Source organism: Dipodomys spectabilis, unplaced genomic scaffold (assembly GCF_019054845.1).
Source record: "Dipodomys spectabilis isolate Male_0828 unplaced genomic scaffold, ASM1905484v1 ptg000051l, whole genome shotgun sequence".
Classification (NCBI taxonomy): domain Eukaryota; kingdom Metazoa; phylum Chordata; class Mammalia; order Rodentia; family Heteromyidae; genus Dipodomys; species Dipodomys spectabilis.
Window position 1 is genome coordinate 1,152,296 of NW_024870728.1, and position 25,547 is coordinate 1,177,842.

The window sequence follows — 25,547 nt, forward strand, 5'->3', positions numbered from 1 at the left end:
GAGACTCATTTCTGATTAACCACCAAGAAGCCAGAAGTGCTCAAGGGGGAGAGTGGAAACCTTGAGGGAAAAAAGCTCAGGTGTCCCTGAGTTGAAGCTTTAGGACCCGCATGTGCGCACATGCATATATGCACATGCACATAGCTCTCACAAATGTAACAAAACAAAAAGACTGAGTTTATATTATTTTTCTAAAGTAAGTACACGTTTCAATGTTACTGTCTATACTTCATGGGAACAGAAAACATTCATATAATGGCCTGTAATGTTACAAGTTGCACTGCAATTAGAAATGTGAAGTGTTCAATTGGGGTCTTTGAATCCAACTTTTAATAAGCCCTAAGGTTTTAAGTCCTATGATCTGGTTCACATTTATGAATTCACATGTTAGTATGCCCTTCTGCTGCTGCAAATCTAAACTCTTTCTGGAGGATGATGGCTCGCTTCTGTCTTAGTAATGGTGTACAAAAAAGCATTCCAATGATCTTGGTTCCCCATCAAACTATGAACCAAATAGTTGACATATATGCTTGTATCACAGCTCATGTCCTACCTCTTCTGTGTATTGCCTCTCTGGCTTAAGTGCCTAACATGCATCATGTTCCATCTTGTTGATGATCCAAATATCCACTAGTAATTTACTGACAAAAAGTAGTTTCACAGCTACCAACATTGCCAGCATCTGCCTCACAACAACGTGTCAACAAAGGCACCTCTGGATGTGCCTAAGGTGTACCTTCATCTGTGCCAACTGTTGCTGCTGCTGCTGCTGCTGCAATCTCCGGAGGGCCTCTTGCTGCTGCTGCCTCTGGCGTATCAGTTCCTTCTGCCGCTGCAGCTCCAGCTCCTTCCTCTTCCGCTCCTCCTCCTCATGCCGGAGTCTGGCTGCTTCCTCTTCCATCCGCAGCCTGTTCTCTTCTAATCGACGCTGAGCCTCTTCTTCCTCCCGGGCCCATTTGGCAGCCTCCTCTTCCTTTCCAGGAGGAAAAATTAAAGAAAAAAAGATCTTATTAGTTATAAGAAAAAAGTATGAATCACTCTTGAAGGCTTCTATCAAGTAGTGTATCAAAATTACAGAGAGTGAAAACCTTATTTAGGATAACATGTAACAGAAGATTTTTTTTGATTTTGTTTTTTTAAATCTACCAGAACAAGGAAACTCACTGAAATTGTTTTGGGAAGGAAAGCGATAGAAGAGGTAAGACTGATTGGGATATATTGTAAATATGTGTGGAAATGAAACAATGAAATTCCCCTTTGTAACTAATGTAAGCTAATAAAAAAAAATTGCTTAAAACAAAACATATTGTGCTCACAAAGATGGCTCCAGAGTGCCACTGTAACAGATTACAGAGCGGCCACTTTGAAGGTCTGTAGTGAAATCCAGAATCTCATAGTGGCTCACCATCAGCTCCAAGTCTCCTGAAAGCACCATTCCAACACTCTAGGCTAAGCGCGTTTTTGAGGGTGTTATTCGAAGAGCTACCAAGATCTGGTGAGGGTAGTGGGGCATGTATGGAACCAAAGCATCTATCTACTAGGCAAGACCACCACACTAACTCCCTCCCTTCCTGCCACAAGCACAGGTCTCTTTCCTTTACCTTCTACTACCTGTCCCCTCACCTGGACTTACTACCTATCTGTAGTTCCTTCTCTTAAAACTAGCCCGCTGTGCCCTCTCCAACTTGTTTCACTATTCGGCATCTCCTCACCTTTACAGTTCTGTTTACTCTGGCTACACTGTTCTGTGTGTCTTGTCTGCAAAGCTTAGGTCAATTTTGACATCCTCCCATCCTGCCGCTCACAGGCACTGCGACAGCAGGTGTTCCCTCTGCCTTTGACAATGCCCCACATACCCCTTGCCTGCCATTCTGTGACGCAGGGGAGCTGACAATGCCCCACATACCCCTTGTCTGCCATTCTGTGACACAGGGGAGCTGACAATGCCCCACATACCCCTTGTCTGCCATTCTGTGACACAGGGGAACTGACAATGCCCCACATACCCCTTGCCTGCCATTCTGTGACGCAGGGGAGCTGACAATGCCCCACATACCCCTTGTCTGCCATTCTGTGACACAGGGGAACTGACAATGACCCACATACCCCTTGTCTGCCATTCTGTGACACAGGGGAACTGCAGCACCTGGTGTAGTTTCTTTCTTTCTTTCCTTCCTTTTTTTCCCTCCCCTCCCTCTCACTAACCCCCCACCCCCAACCCCCGCAGTCGTAGAGCTTGAACTCAGGGCCTAGGCTCTGTCCCTAGGCTTTTTCTCTCAAGGCTAGTACGCTACCACTTCAGTCACAGAGCCATTTTCAGTTTTCTGGTGGTTAATTGGAGTCTCAGGGACTTTCCTGCCCGGGCTGGCTTTGAACCACAATTCTCAGATCTCAGCCTTCTGAGCAGCTAAGATTATAAACATGCACCACTGGTGTCTCTGGCTATAGCTTCTATTTCTATCTAGCCAACATTAAACTTCTTTCAGCTTTCTTTCTTACAGATAAAGTCTCCTGTCACATCACAGATTTTTAGATGCTTTTTTTTTTTTTTTTTTTTAAAGTTTCCAATGTAACCAGGAGCAGATATGGGCCTATAGAAGAAGGTGTTAAATTTTAATGAGAAGGCAAAAGATTAAGATAATGAAGCAGTCTTCAATAAAAGAAAACTGGAAGGTGATGGCTAACTTCAAAACTTAAAGCTACAGTAATCAAGCCATCGTATGGTTTAAAGACAAGTGATTAGTGGGTTAAAAAGTCTAGAAAAAGAACCATATTTATGCAAAAAGCACAAGAAAATTTTAATGGAAAAAACGGAGACATAAAAATGTGTTGAAACAACACATTTCTTGCACAAAAAAAAAAAAACCCTGGAATTGGTGCTGTGGCTCAAGTGGTAGAGCGTTCACTTTGAGCTGAAGAGCTAAGGGATAGCACCTAGGCTCAGAGTTCAAGCCCCATGATCAACCAAAAAAACCCCCCAAAAAAACAAAAACAAAAAAACCCCACAAAAAACCCAAAACAAACTTACTTGTAAAATTAAAGTTTTGTAACTTGGAAAAAAGTATAGAAGATAATTTAGTACTCTGTAGCTAAGGATTTATTTTTTTCTAATGAAGAGAAAACAAAACAAAGCTGGGAGCATAACTTGTAAAGCATGTGTAATGTTCAATTCCCAGATTCACTAAGAAAAAAAAAAAAAATCACATCAAAATTAAAAATCAGGTCTGTTGCCAGGCACTGGTGGCTCATGTCTGTAATCCTAGCCACTCAGGAGGCTGAGATCTAAAGATGGTGGTTCAAAGCCAGCCCAAGCAGGAAAGTCTGTGAGACATTTCCCCCTACCCCCCCACCCCCCTCTCTGGTGGGTCATGGTGCTTGAACTCTGGGACTGGGTGCTGTCCCTTAGCTCTTCAGCAAGGCAAGTGCTCTACCACTTGAACCACAGTGCCACTTCTGGTTTTCTGGTGGTTTACTGGAGATAAAGAGTTTTACAGGCTTTTCTGCCCAGGCTGGCTTTGAACCGGGATCCTCAGATCTCAGCCTCCTGAGTAGCTAGGATTATAGGTGTGAACCTCCACCAGCTCTTATCTCTTATTTCCACTTAACCACCAGAAAATTGGAAGCAGAGCTATGGCTCAAATTAGTAGAGCACTAGCCTTGAGGAAAAAGTTCAGGAACAGTTTTTAGGCCCTGAGTTCAAGTTTCACAATAGACAAAAAGAAAACAAACAACAACAACAAAAAAAAAACAGGCCTTCTTAACAAGAAGAAAACACAGAAGCTACAGCAAAAGTGAGAAATATTTATTTAACAGAGCATATCTACTCAGCTCCTGGTATGGTGGTTTACCATTAGCTAACCAAAGTGGAAATTGAGCCAGGCACTGGTGGTTCACACCTGTAATTCTCGTTACACAGGAGGCTAAGATCTGAGGATCGTGGTTCAAAGCCAGCATAGGCAGGAAATGAGAGTCTTATCTTCAATTAAGCACCAGAAAACAAGAAGTGGCGCTGTGGCTCCAAGTGGTAGAGCACTAGCTTTGGGCTGAAGAGCTTAGAGACAGTGCTCAGGCCTAGCATTCAAGCCCCACAACTAACAACAACAACAAAAAAAGTAGAGACTGAACAGATGATGTTTCCAGGCTAGCCAGGTAAAAAGTTTATCTCAGTATAGTGATGTATATCTGTTGTCCCAGCTACAGATGGAGGATAGAAACTCAGGCCTGCACTGGCATAAACATTCCAGATACCTTAAGTATAAAGAACTGGGGTACAGGTCAAGTGATAAAGCTTACCAAATCCCCCAATACACACATATTCAGAATATAAAGATTTTATATCTAAATGGGCAAACACATAAAATTGTTAAAAAGTTAATTGGACATTATCAAAATTTAAAACTTAAATTTTTGGTCCAAAGCATACCACCAAATAACACACACACACACACACACACACACCCAGGAATCTCAGAAATAATTTGGTCCAAAGCATACCACCAAATAAAACACACACACACACACACACACACACACACACACACACACACACACACCCAGGAATCTCAGAAATAATTTGGTCCAAAGCATACCACCAAATAACACACACACACACACACACACACACACACACACACACACACACACACACACACCCAGGAATCTCAGAAATAATTTGGTCCAAAGCATACCACCAAATAAAACACACACACACACACACACACACACACACACACACACACACACACACACACAGGAATCTCAGAAATAAATACATGCCACTTACAGGCAACTGATTTTCAATAGAGATGCCAAGAACAAAGAACAGTCTCTTCAATAAATGGTGCTAGAAAACTAGATATTCACATGCAGGAGAATGAAACCAGACACTCAACTCACATACTATACACACACAAAAAAATGCACTGCATTAATATTACTGAAGCTAGGAATGATTTGTGGGAATCTGATGTAATAGTCTATTTTGTGTACATCTTTTACATTTTTCACAAGGTAAATGAACAAAAACTGGATAATTTTACATTCTCCTTTAAAAAAAAAGGTTATTATTTAAAGAGAAAGGAAATATTTAGGCAAAAACAAGAGCCAGTTAGCTCTTCTGGCAATTTTCAGCAACCTGAAAAGGTTTAACAAAGGCTATCTTAAATCCTTATCACTAATTTTCCTAACTTAAAGCAACAACTGGAAGAGTAAATATCTGGCCACCTGCTTTCGTAACAACTCTTCCTGCTTCCGCCTCTCCTCCTCTTCTCTCCTCCTCTCCTCCAGTCTTCTAAGAGCTTCTTCTTGCTGCTGTCTCTCCTCCTCTTCTCGCTGACGCCGTAATGCGAGTTCTTGCTCTCTTTGGCGTCGCAGAGCCTCTTCCTTAAGAGAAAAATAGAGCGAGCGAGCAAAAAAGAGAGTGAGAGTATGTGAAACTCAGGGTCTAGCAATCAATACACATGCCGTAATTTAAAGAGGAACTGTTTATGTGCTACTATATCTCTGTAAATATTAAATAATATAACCAAGATGTAGAGAAAAAGTATATATGAGTTGCACAGTGGGAACATTAAGAATAAAAAGCCGGGGCTGGGAAGGTGGCTCAGTGGTAGAGCGCTTGCCTTGCAATGCATGAGGCCCTGGGTTCGATTCCCAAGCACCACATAAGCAAAAAGAAAAAAGCTGGAAGTGGCGCTGTGGCTCAAGTGGTAGAGCGCTAGCCTTGAGCTGAAGAGCTGAGGGACAGCACCCAGGCCCACAGTTCAGGCCCCACAACCGGACCCCCCCACCAAAAAAAAGAATAAAAAGCCAAACGAAAGCTAGATGCCAATGACTTATGCCTGTCATACTAGCTACTCAGAGAAAACTAAGATCTCAGAGTAAGTCTACAAGACTCTTATCTCCAATTAACTAGCAAAAGGTTGGAACTGGAGACCAGGCTTGAGTGAAAAACTAAGAAACAGGGCTGGGAAGGTGGCTCAGTGGTAGAGCGCTTGCCTTGCATGCTCGAGGCCCTGGGTTCGATTCCTCAGCACCACATAAAAAAAAACAAAAACCGGAAGTGGCGCTGTGGCTCAGCCTTGAGCTGAAGAGCTGAGGGACAGTGCCCAGGCCCAGAGTTCAGGCCCCACGACCGGACCCAAAAAAAAAAAAAAAAAAAAAAAAAACAAAAAAACTAAGAAACAGATCCAGTACTAACACCCCCTCCACCCCAAAATAAACCCCAAACCAAACAAACAAAATCCTGTTTTTAGAATGTGAGTAGACTGTAAGACATTGGGAAGTCTAATTTGATTTTTTTTTTAAATCAGTTATACCATTTACTCAGAGAGGTAATGTAGAGAGATCTACATTAGAACTCAGCCTTTGGTTTTTACACTGGTACCTTTGGTCTCTTTTAGTCAACTAGAAACCAAAGGCATAGAGGGGTCAAATCAACAAGCCACCCCAAACTCCTAGTGAGGAATTTCTGACTGTTTCCCCAGTCAGAATTACCGGGAGAATGTGTCTCAGAACATGTTCTGAAGAACACCGTCCCCATCCCCCAAAATTATGTTAAGTACAACACAGAAAGGGATCCTACTGATACCATTTTATGAACATTGAGCCCTACAGCATTAAATGCATTTCTTTATTGCTAATACTTCTTTTGTCACTTTTGTACTGACACATAGGGTAATTCTAAAATATAAAAGTAGTTCTCATGTCAGCATGGATCCTTTTGTTCTTACAGAGCACTTCTTGGAGCTGACAAGTAGTGCTAGGCTTTGGGGCCACTAGAGTGTAGATTCTTTGGAGTCTATAAAAACCTCAATAGAAAAATGGACCAAGTGAGTGAACAGAATTCCCCAAAATGAAATAGTGAAAAAACATGGAAAATGTTAAGTCTCACTGGTGACCAATACTTGCACAAAGACTTAGCAAGTACTTCCAAGTACTTTTATGTAAGTAGAAACTTAGGAATAAGCTTCATGGTAATGGGGAATGACTGTATTATTATAAACTTAGAAGATACAATTTCATTTAGTCAGTTAATATGGTGTAAATTTGTAGATGCATGGAAAAATTAACAAAATTCAATGTCAAAAAGTAGGTTCTGGGACTGGGAAGGTAGCTCAGTGTTAGAGTGCTTTCCTTGCATGCATGAGGCCCTGGGTTCAATTCCTCAGCACCACATAAGCGGAAAAAGCCTGAAATGGTGCTGTGGCTCAAGTGGGAACACTAGCCTTGAGGTGAAGAGCTAAGGGACAGCACCCAGACCCAGAGTTCAGGCCCCATGACCTACAAAACAAAACAGAAGTAGGTTCTAAAACACTCAGTATGAATGACACACAACTCTCAAAGAAGCACACGTCTGGTCCTCAGTTCAATCAACTATGGGCTAAAAATATATGGGAAACAAGAATTACATTTAAACTGAATGTGTATATACTTCTTTTCCTTATTATTATGCCCTAAAAATAAGAAATATCTTATGGTTTATCCATGATTTTCTAAGTGACAAAAGTCATAAAAAGACAAATATTGTCTAATTCCACTTTCAAGGGCTATCAGAGTGGTCAGATGCATAGAAACAAAATTAAGAATGGTGGTTATCATAAGATGTAGAAAGGAGAACTGGGACCCTTGTTTAATGAATGCATCTATTAAACAGAGCTGTGGTTAGGGAAGATGAAGTGGTTCTGCAAATGGACATTGGTGAGGGTTATATAACAGTGTACATGTATTGAATGTGGCTTCAAATGCTTAACATCAGCCAGCCAGTGTTCACAACTGTAATACCAGATACTCAGGAGGCAGAAACTGGGAGGATCGTGGTTTTTGAGAAGTCCTATTAATGAAAAGAGCTGGGTGTGGTGGAACACCTCTGCCACTTCAGTTAAGTGGGAAGTATAATGTACGAAGATCACAGTCTGGCCTACACAAAGAAAGTTGAGTCCTTATCTAGAGGGAAAGGGGGGAACAAACAAAAGGGCCAGAGGTGTAGTTCAACTGGTAAAGTACCAGCCTAGCAAGTGTGAATCACTGAGTGCAAAACCAATCCTGGTGGGGGGGCTAGAGGGTACTTAAGATGGTAAATAAGACTAAGAGGGGACCCAGTAATAAAAATATAAATGTGGGGGGTGGGTAAGACGTGGCCCTTCATGTTCCAGAATAAAAAGGCCTGCAGTTCATTGCCAGAAAGATAAAAGAGAGGGAGGGATAAATTTTGTGTTATGTATATGTTACTCCAGGCTCTGTGTGTGTGGCCAGGGGTGTGTGTGTGTGTGTGTGTGTGTGTGTGTGTGTGTGTGTGTGTGTGTGTGTGTGTGTGTGTGTGTGTGTGGCCTGTGTGTGTGGCCAGGGGTGTGTGTGTGTGTGTGTGTGTGTGTGTGTGTGTGTGGCCAGGGTGTGTGTGTTGGTTGATCCTGGGGCTTGAAATCAGGTCCTAAACACTCTCCCTGAGCTTCTTTGTGCTCTACTATTCTACTGTGTTATGTATATGTTACTCCAGGCTCTGTGTGTGTGGCCAGGGTGTGTGTGTGTGTGTGTGTGTGGCCAGGGTGTGTGTGTGTGTTGGTTGATCCTGGGGCTTGAAATCAGGTCCAGGGTGTGTGTGTGTGTGTGTGTGTGTGTGTGTGTGTGTGTGTGTGTGTGTGTGTGTGTGTGTGTGTGTGTGTGTGTGTGTGTGTGTGTGTGTGTGTGTGTGTGTGTGTGTGTGTGTGTGTGTGTGTGTGTGTGTGTGTGTGGCCAGGGTGTGTGTGTGTGTGTTGGTTGATCCTGGGGCTTGAAATCAGGTCCTAAACACTCTCCCTGAGCTTCTTTGTGCTCTACTATTCTACTATTTGAGCCACAGCTCCACTTCTGGCTTCTTGGTGATTAACTGGAGATTATCAATGAGTTTCCTGGATTGACTTTGAACCTCTATCCTCAGATCTCAGCCTGAGTAGCTAGGGTTATAGTTGTGAGCCACAGGCACTTGGCATTACAACAAGTGTTTTAAAAAACCCATTTGACTTTATAAATAACATAACATTTAATTTTATGAACCAAACATTACATTTTCATGTTTTTAGTATTAAGAATAGACCAGGGTGATACATGCCTATAAATCCAACTACTCAAAAGGCAGAGATCAGAAGGATCATGATTCAAGGCCCACCAGGGCAAAAAGGTAGTAAGATTCATCATAACAAACAAGCCAAGTATAGTGGCTCACATCTATCTAAGGAGGTATAGATAAGAGGATCACAGTCTGAGATCAGCCAAAGTAAACTGGGTTTGAAGCATGCCTCAAGTGATGGTGTGCTTGCCCAGCAAAGCAAAACACCCTGAGTACAAAAACCCCAGTAATATCAAAATTTTCTAAAGAGGGAGGCAGGCTTTGCCTTGAAATCTAACTCATTTATCAATAGTTTTGCATTGGGTGTTGGTAGACAATAGACACTGCTTCTATTATCCTGTGGATGGTGGTATGAGGTGTGCAGCTCTAACCAAGAGCTACTCTACAAGCAAGAGTCCTCAGAGATTTACCTGTTTCCTTCGGGCAAGCTCTTCCTCCTCCCGCCGTTTCCTCTCTTCCTCCTGCTGCCTCCGAAGCATTTCTTCCTGTTGCCTACGGAGCTCTTCTTGCCTCTTTCGTTCCTCCTCTTCCCGTTTTGCCCTCATTTCTGCCTCTCTTCTCTCCTGCTCTAGCTGGGATTGTATAAGAATATTCTTAAATACATGGAATAACCCAAAAAGCACTGAGTCAAGTTGTCACAGAAAGTAGGAGGTAGAGACACTGTCATCAGCTTAGCTACTTTTGTGTTACAGGTGGGTGATGAAACCCTATGTTAAATAACTACTACAGCTGTATACTCTTCTACACTTAATGCTTCTCCTCTCACTTTGATCACCTCCTCACTTCACACTACATTGTATCGTATGTGTGTGTATGTGTGTGTGTGTGTGTGTGTGACAGCAAGTGTCCAGTGACAGCAATGTCAGAACACTTCTGGGATGGTTTGACTGGTGTTTTTTTACTCATCATTACAAAGATTTTTCTGACAGAAGATCTAGCAGTGGTGGCTACAAGGTATTAGCACCTATGTAGTAAAGCTGTCAGGAAGTAATAGCAATTATCAGCCTCATCATTCCTAAATCTAGTTTCCTCACATCTAGCTTTGTCCAAGTTCCTTAGCTTAACACAATCTCCATGAAAAACATTACTCTATTCTAAAAATAAATGCTAATTCCTTGATATAATAAACATAAGGCTCCTTATAACTGGCCTGCCTCACCTTCTTGAGTCTCTTCATTTTTTTTCATCCCTCAAATGTAATTCCAAGCCAGACTCATTTTATTTACTGTTCTTTGAGTTCAACTTGTTCTCACACTTCTAAATAGTTCTCAGGCTGAGAACGTAGCTTAGTGGTAAAGTGCTTGCTTAACATGAATGAAGCCCAGGTTTAATTCCTCAGTACCATGTAAACAGAAAAAGCAGGAAGTAAAACTATGGATAAGTGGTAGAGTGCTAGCCTTGAGCAAAAGAAGCCCAGGGACAGTGCCCAGGCCCTGAGTTCAAGCCACAGGATTGGCAAAAAATAAATAGACATTCTCTTTTGAAAAATATTAAAACCGAAATTCAAGATTCTAGCTCTCCAGAAAACGTGAATGGAACACAAGGTATGACACTACTAAGCCTCAGTTTCATACATGACTAGAAAATGACTATAAAAGTTCAGTGTGGGAACTCAAGTCAGACCATGAGGTCTAATAAACAAATTATAATGGGTATTTTTCTCAGTCTTAGTACTTATAAAATGTTCATAACACAAATAATACAACTATTAATATGACCATGATCAATGTAACTGTCAACCAACATTTATACATTAATTTGAATTGTTTTGAGGGTTTTTAAGAAAAAAAGGCAGAATAATAGATTTTAAACATACTGTACCAGGTAAATAGCAGTAAACCAAAATTTATAGCTGACCAGAGAGAGAGAGAGAGAGAGAAGGAGGGAGAGGGAGAGGGAGAGAAGGTGCAACTGTGAGTTGTGCCCCACCAAGAAAGAATGAGCTTCAAACCTTTGCAGCTTTGGCCTTCTCCAGCTGCTGAAGCTGTTCTAGGGCAGGGCCTGGTGTTGTAGTGTCCAGGGGAAGATCCCATACACTACTGCCTTCCCAAACTGTAAACAAGGGTAAAAATGATGGAAGTGAGAGATCACACACATGGTATACTGTAAAAAGCCTTTTCTGTGCCTGAACAAGCCATATCATACACATTGGTTGTGTGTGTGTGTGTGTGTGTGTGTGTATGCACACCAGTCCCAGGTCTTGAGCTCAGGGCCTGGGCAGTAGAAGTACAGCTCTGGATTCTGGTGGTTAATTGGAGGTTAGAGACTCATGGACTTCCCCTGCTTGGGCAGGAAAGGGTTTCAGCCTCCTGAACAGCTAGGATTAAAGTTGTGAGCCACTAGCATCAGGCTTTTTTTTTTTTTTTTTGGTGCTGGTCTTGGGGCTTGAACTCAGAGTTTAGGTGCTGTCCCTGAGCTTTTATGGCTCTAATACTTTGAGCCACAGCTCCACTTGAGGCTTTTTGGAGTTAAGAGTCTCATGGATTTTACTGCCCCAGCTGGTTTCAAATCACATTTCTCAGATTTCAGCCTGCTGAGTAGTTAGCTAGGATTCTAAGTATGAGCTACTAGCACCCAGCATTTTACTTTTTTTTTTTTTTTTTGGTCCAGTTGTGGGGCCTGAACTCTGGGCCTGGGCACTGTCCCTCAGCTTTTCAGCTCAAGGCTACCACTCTACCACTTGAGCCACAGCGCCACTTCCGGCTTTTTTTCTTTTTGCTTATGTGGTGCTGGGGAATCGAACCCAGGGCCTCAGGCATGCAAGGCAAGCGCTCTACCACTGAGCCACCTGCCCAGCCCCAGCATTTTACTTTTTATGTAAAACATATTCTTGCTATGTAGCCCAGGCTGGCATCAACTTCAAGATTTTCCAGCTTCAGCCTCCTTGACATACTGGGATTATAGAGATGTGTCACTCTGCTGCTAAGCTTTCAAGCAGAGTGAACTTTAAGTATGCTGTAGTTCCTACCCATATTAATACATCTAGAAGAAAGGAAATATGAGGCCTTCACTGGGAAACTGATTTCATTGTTAAAAATCCCAGTAACACTTGTTCATATGCTCATCTTCACAGATAAACAAAAATGTCATAATACCAGGATTTAAACTCCAGTGTACTGGAGTGGCTGCTCAATGTAATGTATTAACTGCCACTGTAATTGTTAATTCATTTAAGAATGGTTAAAAACATAAATTCATCCTAATAAGGAGAAGACAGCACACACACTACAGCCAGACTGGGGATGACTCTGGAAAGACTGGCTAGGTCCTACAGAAAACATTTGGTCTGGCTGGCCTAAAAGCAACACAGGATCAGACCAAGAAGTTAACAAATAAAGGCTTCTAAGGACATTTTTCTTTATTTTTTATTTTTATTTTTGTTTTTTAAAGCACACATTCTTGGTTTGGGTGTTACTTCCTTGTCGATCCTGTGGGTGACTATGAGGCTATTGCAAACATTGTCTACCCTCTTTTAATCTTAGTTTCTTTTCTTCTTAGTTTAAGGACATTTTTCTTATTTCCATTGAACTAGTTTTCAACAGTCTCTATTTTCTAAATTTCTACTATAATCAATTTCTGAACTATTAAATGTTGTCTGAATAAAATTTGTGGTCTGGCACTGGGAGGTCACACCTGTAATATAGTTACTCAGGAGGCTGAGATCTGAGGATGGAGGTTCAAAACCTGACTGGACACGAAAGTCTGTGAGACTCTTATCTCCAATTAACCACGAGAAAACTGGAGTGGAACTGTGGCTCAAAGTGGTAGAGCACTAGCCATGAGCAGAAAAGCTCAGGGACAGTGCCTAGTCCCTGAGTTCAAGCCCCATGACCGACCAAAACAAACAAAACTAAAAAATGTATGGACTAGTTTAAGGACCTTGGGTTAATATAAGCTCAAAGAAAAATTATTTAATAAAGTACTTAAGAATTTCTATAATACTACAGAATATTTTAACATCTTATCTATAAATGAATACCAGGAAAAAATATTTTATACATAGTATGAAAAGTTTCTACAGGAGAACAGTAAGTCCCACTGTAATAACCTTCAGAATCAATGTTAAGAAAACTATAGCTTAGTGGTGCTGTGGCTCAAGTGGTAGAGTGCTTCTTTGAATTGACAGAGCTCAGGGACAGCACCCAGGCCCAGAGTTCAAGCCCCGCAACCAACAAAAAAACAAAACTAAACTAAACAGAAAACTACAGCTTGTTGGCACAACACCTCAGAAAATTCTGCATTTAAGGTACTTGAGAATCTTCAAACTCAATTATCTCTTCTTAATAACTTCTAAGTTTTCAAAATTTCCAAAGATTAGAAAACAAAGAAAGGTATTCACTTCAAAACAGGCTTTTCTCCTCCTCAAATTATTGACAATCTGTAGTGTTAATTAGCATTATGTCTCAATCTTTAATTCAAAAGGAGAGACCATGGAAGTAGAGGTGTGGCTCAAATGGTAGAGCATTAGCTTTGAGTGGAAAAAACCAAGCAGGATGTGTTGGCCCAAGTTAGTCCCCAGTACCAGCACAAAAGGAGAGATAACTGTTACTTCTGCTTCCTCTCACCTCACACCATGACTGAAGAGATAAACAGACTTTTCTATGGCTAGAGGTATGATTCAGTGGCAAAGCACTTATCTAGCATTCACTCGGACCTTCATTTAATCCTAATACGACATAAGAAAATGACTTCTCCACGTTGCTTTGAGGTAACATTAAAAAAAGAGAGAAGCTGGGCTGGGAAGGTGGCTCAGTGGTAGAGCGCTTGCCTTGCATGCTCGAGGCCCTGGGTTCGATTCCTCAGCACCACATAAGCAAAAAGAAAAAAGCCGGAAGTGGCAATGTGGCTCAAGTGGTAGTGTGCTAGCCTTGAGCTGAAGAGCTGAGGGACAGCGCCCAGGCCCCGAGTTCAGGACCCACGACCGGACCCAAAAAAAAAGAGAGAAGCTGATTCAAAATATTCAATAAATATATAGTAAACAATTTCTAACAAATTTAAAGTACATTTTCAACATATGGATGCAATCTTTTTCTTGGTCTATTAAAATGAAACTTTTTGTTAATATTCAATAAAAATGGATCAAAATCTGATAATTTTCACTTGAATCATAAACTATTATTACAGTCTAAATCCTTGGGCATGTACCAAAAGCGTATCCCAAAAGCATATCCAAGTTTTTACCTGTGGGTTGTGAAGCAGCTGGCTGAAGCTCCCATATAGAGCTAGTATCTGGCACCGAGACAGACCTCGTTACTGAGGGAATGAGGTTCTGATCAGATATTCTGCAAAAGGGGAAAAGAACAAGAATGTGTTCTTGTTACTTGCAAAAACAGGACAAACAATCTCTATATTACTTGTAGGTCACTCTTCCAGATTATTTGGTCAGAAAACTTTCATTATTTTAAATAAAACCTAACACTACCAAAGCAATTAGGAAAGGAGCAAAATTAGAAGCAGTGATCATTGACCAGGACTCAAACTAGCCACCTGATGCTTGCTTCCACTCACTGGCTGGTGCTCTATCACCTCAGCCATGCCTCTAACACACAAGTATTTATTTCTAAATAATGGCCACACATGCTTCTCAACGAAATCCAGATTATCTCAGTAACAGTCATGGCAAAACATGCTGTGATGGAAAAGCCAAAATTTTGCATTTTCTTATTTTCCTCTGGAGTTTTGCTTGTGTTAGGTTAGTCAAGTCCTTGTCTTTAAGAGTCCCAGTTTGTATAACTTTAAAACAGAGGTCTTACCTATCTACTTGCTACATGGGGTAGAGCTCAAAGGAGAAATGAAAATCACTTTGATTAAATGGAACAATATTTGGGAGCAGTAACACACATTTCAGGAGCTAAGGCAAATATCCTGAACGATAGTCTGAAACAGCAGAAACAACACTATCACTGAATCTACCTTTTCTGAATATCTACCTTAATGCTTTGAAGATTCCCAAAAAATCACACCCTACCCTCCGTAGCATGATTAATCTTTTTTTGAGATTAACAGGTAAATAAGAAATTAAACTCTTAGGGTATAATTCTCCTGCTATAGAACCCATGAGTCTCTAATGCTTCTCAAGTGTTTTTACTATTCTTTGGTTAGTATTCAAAATATATTCTCTAGGCCTGGAGCAGGTAACTCACGTCTATAATCCTAATTATTCAGGAGGATGAGATCCGAGGATTACAGTTCCAAGCCAGCCTAGGCAGTAAGGACTGAGACTTTTTTTTATTTTTAATTTTTTTATTTTTGGTCTGGTTGTGGGGCCTGAACTCTGGGCCTGGGCGCTGTCCCTCAGCTCTTCAGCTCAAGGCTAGCGCTCTACCACTTGAGCCACAGTGCCACTTCCGGCTTTTTTCTTATGTGGTGCTGAGGAATCGTACCCAGGGCCTCATGCATGCAAGGCAAGCGCTCTACCACTGAGCCACCTTCCCAGCCCAGGACTGTGAGATTCTTATACCCAATTAATCACCAAAAAGCCAGAAGCAGAGGTGTGACTCAAGTGGTAGAGCACCAGCCTTGAGCCCCACACGGAAAAAACCAAAAACCTCAGTGACAGTGTCCAGGCCCTGAGTTCATGCCTTATTAGAACTGGCAGATAAAAAGTATCCTCTGTGAGTAAAAATAACAAATGTCTACCTCTAGCTAAACTATTTTTTTAAGATCATATTGTATGTTCCATGTGACTATTTTGATGCTAAAATCCACACATTGTACCAAAATTTCTTGTGTCTCTTTTAGGCAGACATACTTGTACACACATACAATGTAGCAACATTATAGAATGACTACCAACCTCATCTTCAGGGCCTGGAATTGCTGGAGAAGAAGAGCTAGCTGTTGCTGATGCTGGGATGGCAAAGCTGCTTTCTGCTGTTGATTCAAAACCTGTGCATACTGTTGTCTTCAAAAAGTTAAGAAAAAAAATAGAGGGGTGACATATAGCTACATTTATTTTATCAGACTGACACAACAAAAAACAAATTTCAGTAAATCACCCCCAAATTAGCACCATTAGAAATAGCAATCAAATGTATCTTATAATTTTTCCTAATAGTAGTCACACTGAAAATTCTGATTTACTCCAAATAGAACTCAACTCATATAGAAGTTTTGGGGTAGAGGACACAGAGACCCCTTACACACACACACACACACACACACACACACACATCAAATATAATATATATGTGTGTATATACATAACATATAGATATAGATAATGAAGTAAAGGGGCAGGGACTAAAGGGATAAAGAACCTGAGTGATTTTGCCATCAATTCACACCATTCCTAACAGGATGAAGTTTAACTTCTTCCCATCCTCTCACTTATGTGTCTTCTCTATACCATTTAAAGTTGAGCCTCTCAACCATTTGGATAGTGGTAAATATATCACTAGTAGGCTACTGAAATATCACGGAAGCCTTCAATCTTGCGGTAAAGGTAAGACTTGGTCTATCTCAGGCTCGTTTGGTGCTGCAGATATATACTATTACATTACTACTGCTCTTACTGTATTAAGAACTGCTGATACTGAAGGTGTTGCATGTGGTATAAGGTGCTGAGTTCCTGTTGCCTGGCCAGACGTTCCTGGTCCAATTCCCCCTATTAATAAAGAGGTAGAGAAAGAAACACCATTAAGTAAATGGCAAAGGGCATAAAAGTTACTGATCTCTTTATCTGAAAGTAAATAAATCTAACACCTTCAACTCTTTTCTACTCAATCCTTTATCCCAAACTAAAAATTCTAAAAAATTCTAAAAACTTTAGAAACCTAAACAAGCTAGGTGCTAGTGGCTCACACTTGTAATCCTATCTACTCCACAGGCTCAGATTAAGGACTGCAGTTCAAAGCCAGCTTGAGCAGCAAAGTCTAAGACTCTTACCTCTAATTAACCATCAGAAAATTAACCAGAAAACTGGAAGTGGAATTGTGGCTCAAAGTGGTAGAGCCACAGTCAAAAGAGCTCAGGGATAGTATCCAGGTCCTGAATTCAAGCCCCACGACTGACAAAACAAAAACAAAACAACCAGGGCTGGGAAGGTGGCTCAGTGGTAGAGCGCTTGCCTTGCATGCATGAGGCCCTGGGTTCGATTCCTCAGCACTACATAAGCAAAAAGAAAAAAGCTGGAAGTGGCGTTGTGGCTCAAGTGGTAGAGTGCTAGCCTTGAGCTGAAGAGCTGAGGGACAGCATCCAGGCCCAGAGTTCAGGCCCCACGACTGGACCCCCCCCCCCCAAAAAAAAAAACCAACCACAACAAACCCCCCCCCCAAAAAAGAAAAAAACAAAAAATCCTATATCTCAATTTCAGAGAAGAGAAATAAGGCTCAAACTTGGTGTGTAAGTTAAGTCCATAAACAACAATATATAGCATAGTTTTTCTTTTTTTTCTTTTTTGGGTCCGGTCGTGGACCTGAACTCTGGGCCTGGGCACTGCCCTCAGCTCTTCAGCTCAAGGCTAGCGCTCTACCACTTGAGCCACAGCGCCATTTCCGGCTTTTTTCTTTTTGCTTATGTGGTGCTGAGGAATCGAACCCAGGGCCTCATGCATGCAAGGCAAGCGTTCTACCACTGAGCCATCTTCCCAGCCCATATAGCATAGTTTTTCTTTAGAATAAAAGAAGTAGGAAAATTCTCTTCATCTATGAATCCGAGTCATGGCAAAGAATGAGGGCTGCTGTGCTTGCCTATAAACTCTCTAGATTACAGAGGCTATGTCTTACGCATCTTCATCTCATTACCACACTCAGAGAGAGCAAGGAAGGGTGATACTGTCCAAAAAGAAATGTATTCCTTTTTTTTGGTTGGTCATGGGGCTTGAAATCTGGGCCTGGGCTCTGTCCCTGAGCTCTTCAGCTCAAGGCGAGTACTCTACCACTTGAGCCATAGCGCCATTTCCAGTTTTCTGGTGGTTTATTGGAGATAGTGTCTCATGGATTTTGTTGCCCAGGCTGGCTTTGAACCATGATCCTCAGATCTCAGCCTCCTGAGTAGAAGAAATATATTCTGTACCTGACATATAACTGTAACACCTCTATACATCACCTTTTAATAATAAACTTAGAAAAAAGAACTTACCACAAAGGACCTCAATATATAATCAATAATAGGCCATCAAGTACAATGTGTGAATCAGAGTTCACACAATGTTTCTGACTAAGGTCACTTTTAACCATGGCCAGTCACTACTTGCTCTAATTTAGAGATGGAAACATGAGATCTCCAAAAAGAATACTAATTAGGAGAGGCTAGTAGCAGCTTCAAGAGAAAAATTGTCCAGCCAAAGATTCAAGTTCTTGAAACAGCCTCAAGTACTCATGGCATCTGTTTTAGGGTGAGCTTCAAACTTAAGAACTTTATAAGCCATAAAGAGACAAATGGAGGGGAGAGGATGAAATGCATATTCTAACCAGTGGTAACAGAGGTGTTGAAGAATAGTAAACAAACAAATAAATGCTATAATAAGAGCTTTGATAAATGAATAAAATGAACACTATGACATGGTATGAGCTTTGAAAAGGTAGAACCATAATACCAAGTAGGAGTTAGTAGGTAGGTTAGGATAAGGAAAGGTACCAAAGGGGTGTGTTTTTGTTGTGTGTGTGTGTTCACATTGCACACATGTGCACATTTGTACACATGTGCCTTCTTGCATTCCTGACTACAGCCAAGTTTTGAAAAAAATCATTACAATGACAGGCACCAGTGGCTCATGCCTGTAATACTAGCTACGCAGTAGGTTAAGATATAGGATCATGGTTCAAAGCCAGTCCAGGCAGGACAGTCCCTGAGAATTTTATCTACAATTAGCCAGTTAAAAAGCCAGGAGCTGTAGTTCAAGTGGTAGTGTGCTAGCCTTGAGTCCAGTACTGAGTTCAAGCCCCAGGAAAAGCGTGCACGCACGCACGCACGCACGCACGCACACACACACACACACACACAAAATCAAAATGTCATTACAGCTCAGTTTCAGTCTCTCACTGAAAGAGAATGAACTAACTTGAATTAATTTCAAATAAACTATGACTGCTTTCTCTGTAGATAAAATTACAAGGTTGTGTTTCAAAGAGTAACAAGTGCTGCTGTATTTAAAAGAAATGCTAGTTGGAAGGTACTTACCATATGAGGAGGGGGAGCTGGACCTGGGGAGAAAGGAACCCTTCCCCACATTTTCATTATGTCACCAAGAGGCTGGAAGCTTTCATCACATGCTCTCTTCACAAGCAAAGACATTGTAAAATAGCCTGCCTGAAACCATTCTGCCATCTCCTGATTATTGAAGGGACCTGTAAGAGAATGAAACAACAGGGCAATAAAATCACAAAGAAAAAAAAAAAAGCTTTTGGGTCTGATCTTTGCATAAGATTTTACAGTGTCTTGCCAGGTGCTGCCATCCAAGCTACTCAGGAGGATGGGATATGAGGATCAAGGTTTGAAACTAGCATAGGCAAAAATCTGAGACTCTTATCTCCAATTAACAAGCAAAAGTCTGGAGATAGCAATTGTGGCTCAAGTGACAGAGCATTAGGCTTGAGTGAAAAAGCTAAGGGAGAGCCTATTGCACTGAATTCAAGCCGTAGTACCAGCAAATACATAGAGAAATTTTACAGTGTCTTAATTTATCTCTGAAGGCAAATTACAACGGAAACAATTACAAACACAGGAGAAATAATATTGAAATAAGTCTTATTTATTGTTTCTTTATTCATTTGCAGTGCTGTTATGCAAGTATGCCTATAATCCTAGCTACTCAGGAGACTGAGATCTGAGGATTATAGTTTGAAGACAGTCTCTTAAGATTCTTATATCCAATAATTACCAGAAAGCAAGAGTAGAGCGGTGGATCAAGTGGTAGACCACCAGCCTTGGACACATAGACACATATACACAAAATTGAAATCATACAGACTATATTTTTTTAAATCACAACAGAAAACAGAATCAAACCACCTATCAACAAAAGATGAAAATCTCCATACACTTGAAAACTAAAAATATTTCACATAATGATTAAAAAGGAAGAAAAATTTCAAATATATACAAATGAATGAAAATATACATCAACTTCTGGAGACAAAGATACTGAAAGAAAAGGTTACAGTACCAAATCCTCACATGAGAAAAGAAGAATCAGTTCTGGGAATGTGACTCAGTGGTAAAGTACTAGACTATAACTCATTTTACACACATACATATATATACACACACATTTATATATAATTATTCTTTGATTTAAACAAATAATCTAAGTTTGATTTAAAATGACAAATCCTAAGCACACGGAGAAAATAAGAAGCAGAAATCAATAAAATAGAAAATAAAAAGGACTAGAGGTATGGCTCAAATGGTTTAATGTGCAAGAAAGCCAAAAGATGCACCCATAATAATGTGATTTTTGACAAAGAAGTCCAAGGCCAGCTGGGCAAAGTTAGCATGAGACCCTCTCTGAAAAACAAAAAGACTGGAGACATGGCTCAAATTGTACACGCTTGTCCAGCAGCCAGAAGACTGTTGTTAAAATTACATAGGGTTAAGAGTGTTGAAAGGGGGGAAACAAAGGAGGGCACAATGCTTGATAAGGAATGTACTCGTTACCTTACTCATGTAATTGTAACCCCTCTCTATGGTATTTTCACAATAAAAAAAGAAAAAAGAAAATAATTGAGCAGGATGTGTTTTGCTCAGCTGTGTTAGAGCTCCACATGGGACTCATTAAAAAAAAATAAAAGAAAAGAAAAGAAAAAAGGTCTGGTTGCTTCCTCAACAGGAGTTGTCCTCTTGTGAGGACAAGGTCTTCCACACATATAGGACAGAATAAATTTAAAACAAAACAAAACAAAACAAAAAAAGTGTTGAAAGGGGCTGGGAAGTGGCTCAGCGGTACAGTGCTTGCCTCGCATGCATGAGGCCCTGGATTCAACTCCTTAGCACCACATACACAGGCAAAGCCAGAAGTGGGCACTGTGGCTCAAGTGGTAGAGCGCTTGTCTTGAACTGAAGAGCTCAGGGACAGTGCCCAGGCCTAGAGTTCAAGCTCCACAACGGACAAAAAGAAAAAGAAAAAAGAAAAAAAGAGTGTTGAAAGTGTTTAAGTATGGAAAAGGTTAATAAGAGAGTGGGAAAGGTTTATAGGAAAGTGGGGCTTATAAAGCCTTAAAAAATATAAATAATAAAATAAATATAATGCTGCTACTTTGAAGATTTTCACCGATTTTAGGGGTCTCTGGAATGTAACTCCTGAGATAAGTGAGAGATCACTGTAAATTTAATCCCCAATGCTGCTAAACAAAACCCAAGTCCAAAATCCCTTGCAAACAGTGACATAAGAATTCTAAATAAAGGGCTGGGAAGGTGGCTCAGCGGTAGAGCACTTGCCTTGCATGCATGAGGCCTTGGGTTCGATTCCTCAGCACCACATAAGCAAGAAGAAAAAAGCCGGAAGTGGGCGCTGTGGCTCAAGTGGTAGAGTGCTAGCCTTGAGCTGAAGAGTGGAGGGACAGCGCTCAGGCCCAGAGTTCAGGCCCCATGACCGGACCCCCCCCACCCCCCGCAAAAAAAAAGAATTCTAAATAAAATAACAAGCAGAAACCAGGAGCATATGAAAAAGATTATACACCTTGACTAAATGAGACTTCTAGAATGCAAGGATGGTTCAATATATGAAGATTTATCAATGTACACCAGACATGGTGATGCATGCTTATAATTCTAGCCTCAGGAAAGTGAGGGAAGAGTATAACCAGACTATATCACAACAAACCAAAGAGAAGGAGGGTGGAGGTAGAAGGAGAGAGAGGGGAACAGAGAAGAAGGAAGTAAAGACAAGCAAGGGAAAGACAGAGGGAGGGTGGGTGATAACTATATTATAGAATAAAGGAAGAACTACACAATCATTTCAATTGATGCAGAAGAAATGTTGACAAAATTCAACTTTCACTAAAAAAAAAATAAGCAGGAATAGATCTACGCTAAAATAGTGAAAGCCTCACAGCAAATATTATATTTAAGGTGAAAAACTGCATGGTTTTCCTCTAATATCAGAACAAAGATAAGCTTTATTCATAATAGGCAACAACTAAACTCACATGGGCAAACTATGACACATTGATACCATCTAATATTACTACTGGTAATAAGTAACAAACTACTAATATATATAACCACCTGGATCTCCAAGGCATTATGCTAAATACAGCCAATTTCAAATTGTTACATATTGTAACCTTTTTATTTTGTTTTAAGAAAGGGTCTCCTACGGCTCAGGCTAGCCTGGAACTCTTGATCGTCTTGCCTCAGCCTCCTGAGTGCTGAGATTATAAACTGGCATTAGCATTCCTAGATTGCCATCACTTTTTAATGGTCTGGAAGACTAATGCACAAAGATGAGTAACTTACCACCTCCAACTAGATGTTGGAGCTAAGAAAGAGTATACACTATTAAATTAGTTATCAAATTATTCAAGTATTTTTTTCTTCATATTTTATAGGAAAGCTTGTTGGCTTATTTTTCCACTATAGTGCATTTTAACATTAAACAAATCTCCTTCCTAAGACATTTTGGAGGCAATGGCAGACATTGCAGAGTAAAGGAGAAATAACAACTTACCTTGAATTTCTCCCTGAGGATCTTTATAATACCATTTCTGCATTGCTTCATGCATCAATGGAATTGACACTCCTTTAGCTCTATGTTCTTGCAGTTTTGATGCTAGTCTCTCATCGTCTAGTGCACTGTCTTGGAGATAAGCCACCATCTTCTCAGCTTGCTAGGAACAAAAAAATGAAATGGTATCCTAAATTAATATTCAGACATGTAATAATAATGGCCACTTCTTAAGACTACTTTCTTTGTGAAAGGCACTATCTAAGGCACACAGCAGGTAACAATTTAACTATCTCAAAAGATAACACAAAATAGACAGTGAGAGAACCTATTATACACAAAGACAAAACTAGAGTCAAAGGTGTTCGAGTTTTCAGCAAGGTCTCAAAACAATTAGGCAAACTCAGATTGAAATGCAAACTATTTATGGATATAAACCCAGACTTCTAATAATACATTAACAAGCTTCTAAATCATTAAGCTGCTGGTCAACTCTAAATAGTCTAAACAAACCCTGTATGTTTAGGCAGAATGGTTAATAGAACAAGAGCCTCAACAAACACAATTACAAATAAAGTCTTTAATAAGTTTTAGTAACATAATACCCCTTGCTATTCTTCAGCATATCCTGATTCTAACCATCTTGTCCCATAGGCAAGAGAATTTCTTTTGTATAAAATCAAGCTACCACACCAAAAAAAGGGCAAGCTATCACTATTTTACCTGTAACAATGCTATATATTAGAGAAATCTAGAGACATTAGTAACCTTATAACTATTCTCCCTGCTGTACTTTAGGCAAAAACACAACAAATACAACAACAACAACAAAAAAACCCTCAGAAAAGTTATCATCCACAGCTGCTGTCTTCACCATTTTTGGCATTCCTTAATGTCCAAAAGAAAAAAGAAAACAGCTAAGGGCAACCTCAGAAGAGCAAAAAATAACCTGACAAAATGGCTACTACATAGCAGAAACTTATAAGCATGAAATTATTTGAAAGACAATTACTCACAAAAATACTAAATAACCCAACCTTTAGAGAACTTAAAATCTAGTGTATAAAAGTACTTTATTTGAATATTTAATAAAGCTTTTCCAATTTTTTATGGCAGTTTGGACAGAGACAAGAATGAATGTGATTACCTGTTCCAAGTGTTTGAGACCCTCTTCATCATCTGGCTCTGTAGAAACACTGCCCATACCAGGAGCGCCAACAACAGGTTGCTCAACTGGCTGCAGGGCAGGACTAGGAGTGGAAACAGGAGGTGGAAGGATGAGAAGAGGAGAAGCTGTGTCTGAAGGGAGCTGTGTCAGGGGCTGCTGGACATCAGGAACCATTTCTAAAGGGAAAGAAGTTACACTGATAACAATCTTTGGAAAGACGTAGACTCTAAGAAGGCTAACTTTGGGGCTGGCAAGGTGGCTCAGTGGTAGAATGCTTGCCTCACATGCAATGAGGCCCTGGGTTTGATTCCTCAGGATCATATAAGCAGAAAAAACCGGAAGTGGTGCTGTGCTCAAGTGGTAGGGAGCTAACCTTGAGCCGAAAAGCTGAGGGACAGAGCCCAGTTCCAGAAGAGTTCAGGCTCCATGACAAAAAAAAAAGGCTAACTTTACATTATTAAGGTGGGCAGCTGCTAAAACTAAGCCCAAATGAAATGTGTACTCTGCCATGAACACTGAAGCCACTCCTTGAGAAGTGTAATATTTTCTCTCTAAGAATGACAGCATTATGTCCACAGAAGAACAAAGGTAAGTTTTGCTACAAGATCTATGTATAACATAGAGCATCTGCCCAACAGTTATAGGCAGATCCCTTGGCAAGGGAGTCGGAGTCAACCTCATCTGGGCCTGGGAGCTGTCCCTCAGCTCTTCAGCTCAAGGCTAGCGCGCTACCATGTGAGCCATAGCACCACTTCCGTTTTTTTTTTCTCTGCTTATGTGGTGCTGAGGAATCGAACCCAGGGCCTCATGCATACAAGGCAAGCACTCTACCACTGAGCCACCTTCTCAGCCCCTGGATTCTTAATTAACTGTCTTTACTATTTCCAAATTAATCAAGGACTCCTAATTATCTCTCAAGTCTGTCATATCTCATATAAACCTTTATTGAAAATGTATACAATAATCCTACATAATTACCTATTCAGAATCATAATTAGAACAATTCAATAAATTACATGCTTTATTTAAGATATCTGAACAGTGAAGGATGCTTTTCTCAGTAACGATAAAAATTGGAAAAGCAGCTATCTTGATTCCTAGTTCTAATCACTTGGTATGAGGGCACTTAAGGAGGGTAGAAGTGGGGAGGCAGAAGTAACTGGATACAATTACAGCTTCTCCTTTGAAGGCTTTGTTCTGTTAGAAATAGCCTCTCCAAATTCTTCTCCTTACTTTGTATTGGGCTTTAATGGACAGTATCCACTTTACTACTACCTAACTGCCCAGTGACCTATACTTCCCAACTCTCTCAAAGATATGCAGTAAAGTGACGCAAAGCAGCCAAATTCAGTGACTCCTCCTCATCCTCATGATCCAGTCTCTTTGTACATCAGGTCTTATTAATCCAGTTCTAAACTGACTTCTCCTTTCTCAATTTCTATGCACTCTACTCTCCTGGCTTGTACTACTTGTCTCTGATGATTTCTGTTTTCCCTTCCCCTCCCCACATCTAAAACTGAATTACCTATTATTCTAGTCACAGTCTTTTTTCCTAATCTTTACCAAGTGTACGTAATTATTTGTTTTATTTGTTGAAACAGGATCTTACAATGTAGTATAGGCTGGCCTCCAACTTTTTAAATTCACCCATCTTAGCTTCCTGAGAGTTA

At 40.5% G+C, this 25,547-nt stretch overlaps 1 protein-coding gene across 3 annotated transcripts in view; it reads right to left on the reverse strand.

Annotated features, from left to right (window-relative positions):
- Gigyf2 (GRB10 interacting GYF protein 2) overlaps positions 1–25,547 on the reverse strand; it is a 148,667-nt gene that overhangs the window by 17,658 nt on the left and 105,462 nt on the right. For all 3 annotated transcript variants that reach the window (XM_042679050.1, XM_042679049.1, XM_042679048.1), the window contains exons 13-22: positions 23,857–24,053; positions 22,713–22,872; positions 19,226–19,392; positions 16,618–16,709; positions 15,900–16,007; positions 14,285–14,385; positions 11,055–11,155; positions 9,514–9,675; positions 5,224–5,382; positions 737–973 (exon numbers count right to left, since the gene is read on the reverse strand). In XM_042679050.1, coding sequence (XP_042534984.1) covers positions 737–973; positions 5,224–5,382; positions 9,514–9,675; positions 11,055–11,155; positions 14,285–14,385; positions 15,900–16,007; positions 16,618–16,709; positions 19,226–19,392; positions 22,713–22,872; positions 23,857–24,053 — 1,484 coding nt within the window. The remainder of the gene's footprint in view (positions 1–736; positions 974–5,223; positions 5,383–9,513; positions 9,676–11,054; positions 11,156–14,284; positions 14,386–15,899; positions 16,008–16,617; positions 16,710–19,225; positions 19,393–22,712; positions 22,873–23,856; positions 24,054–25,547) is intronic.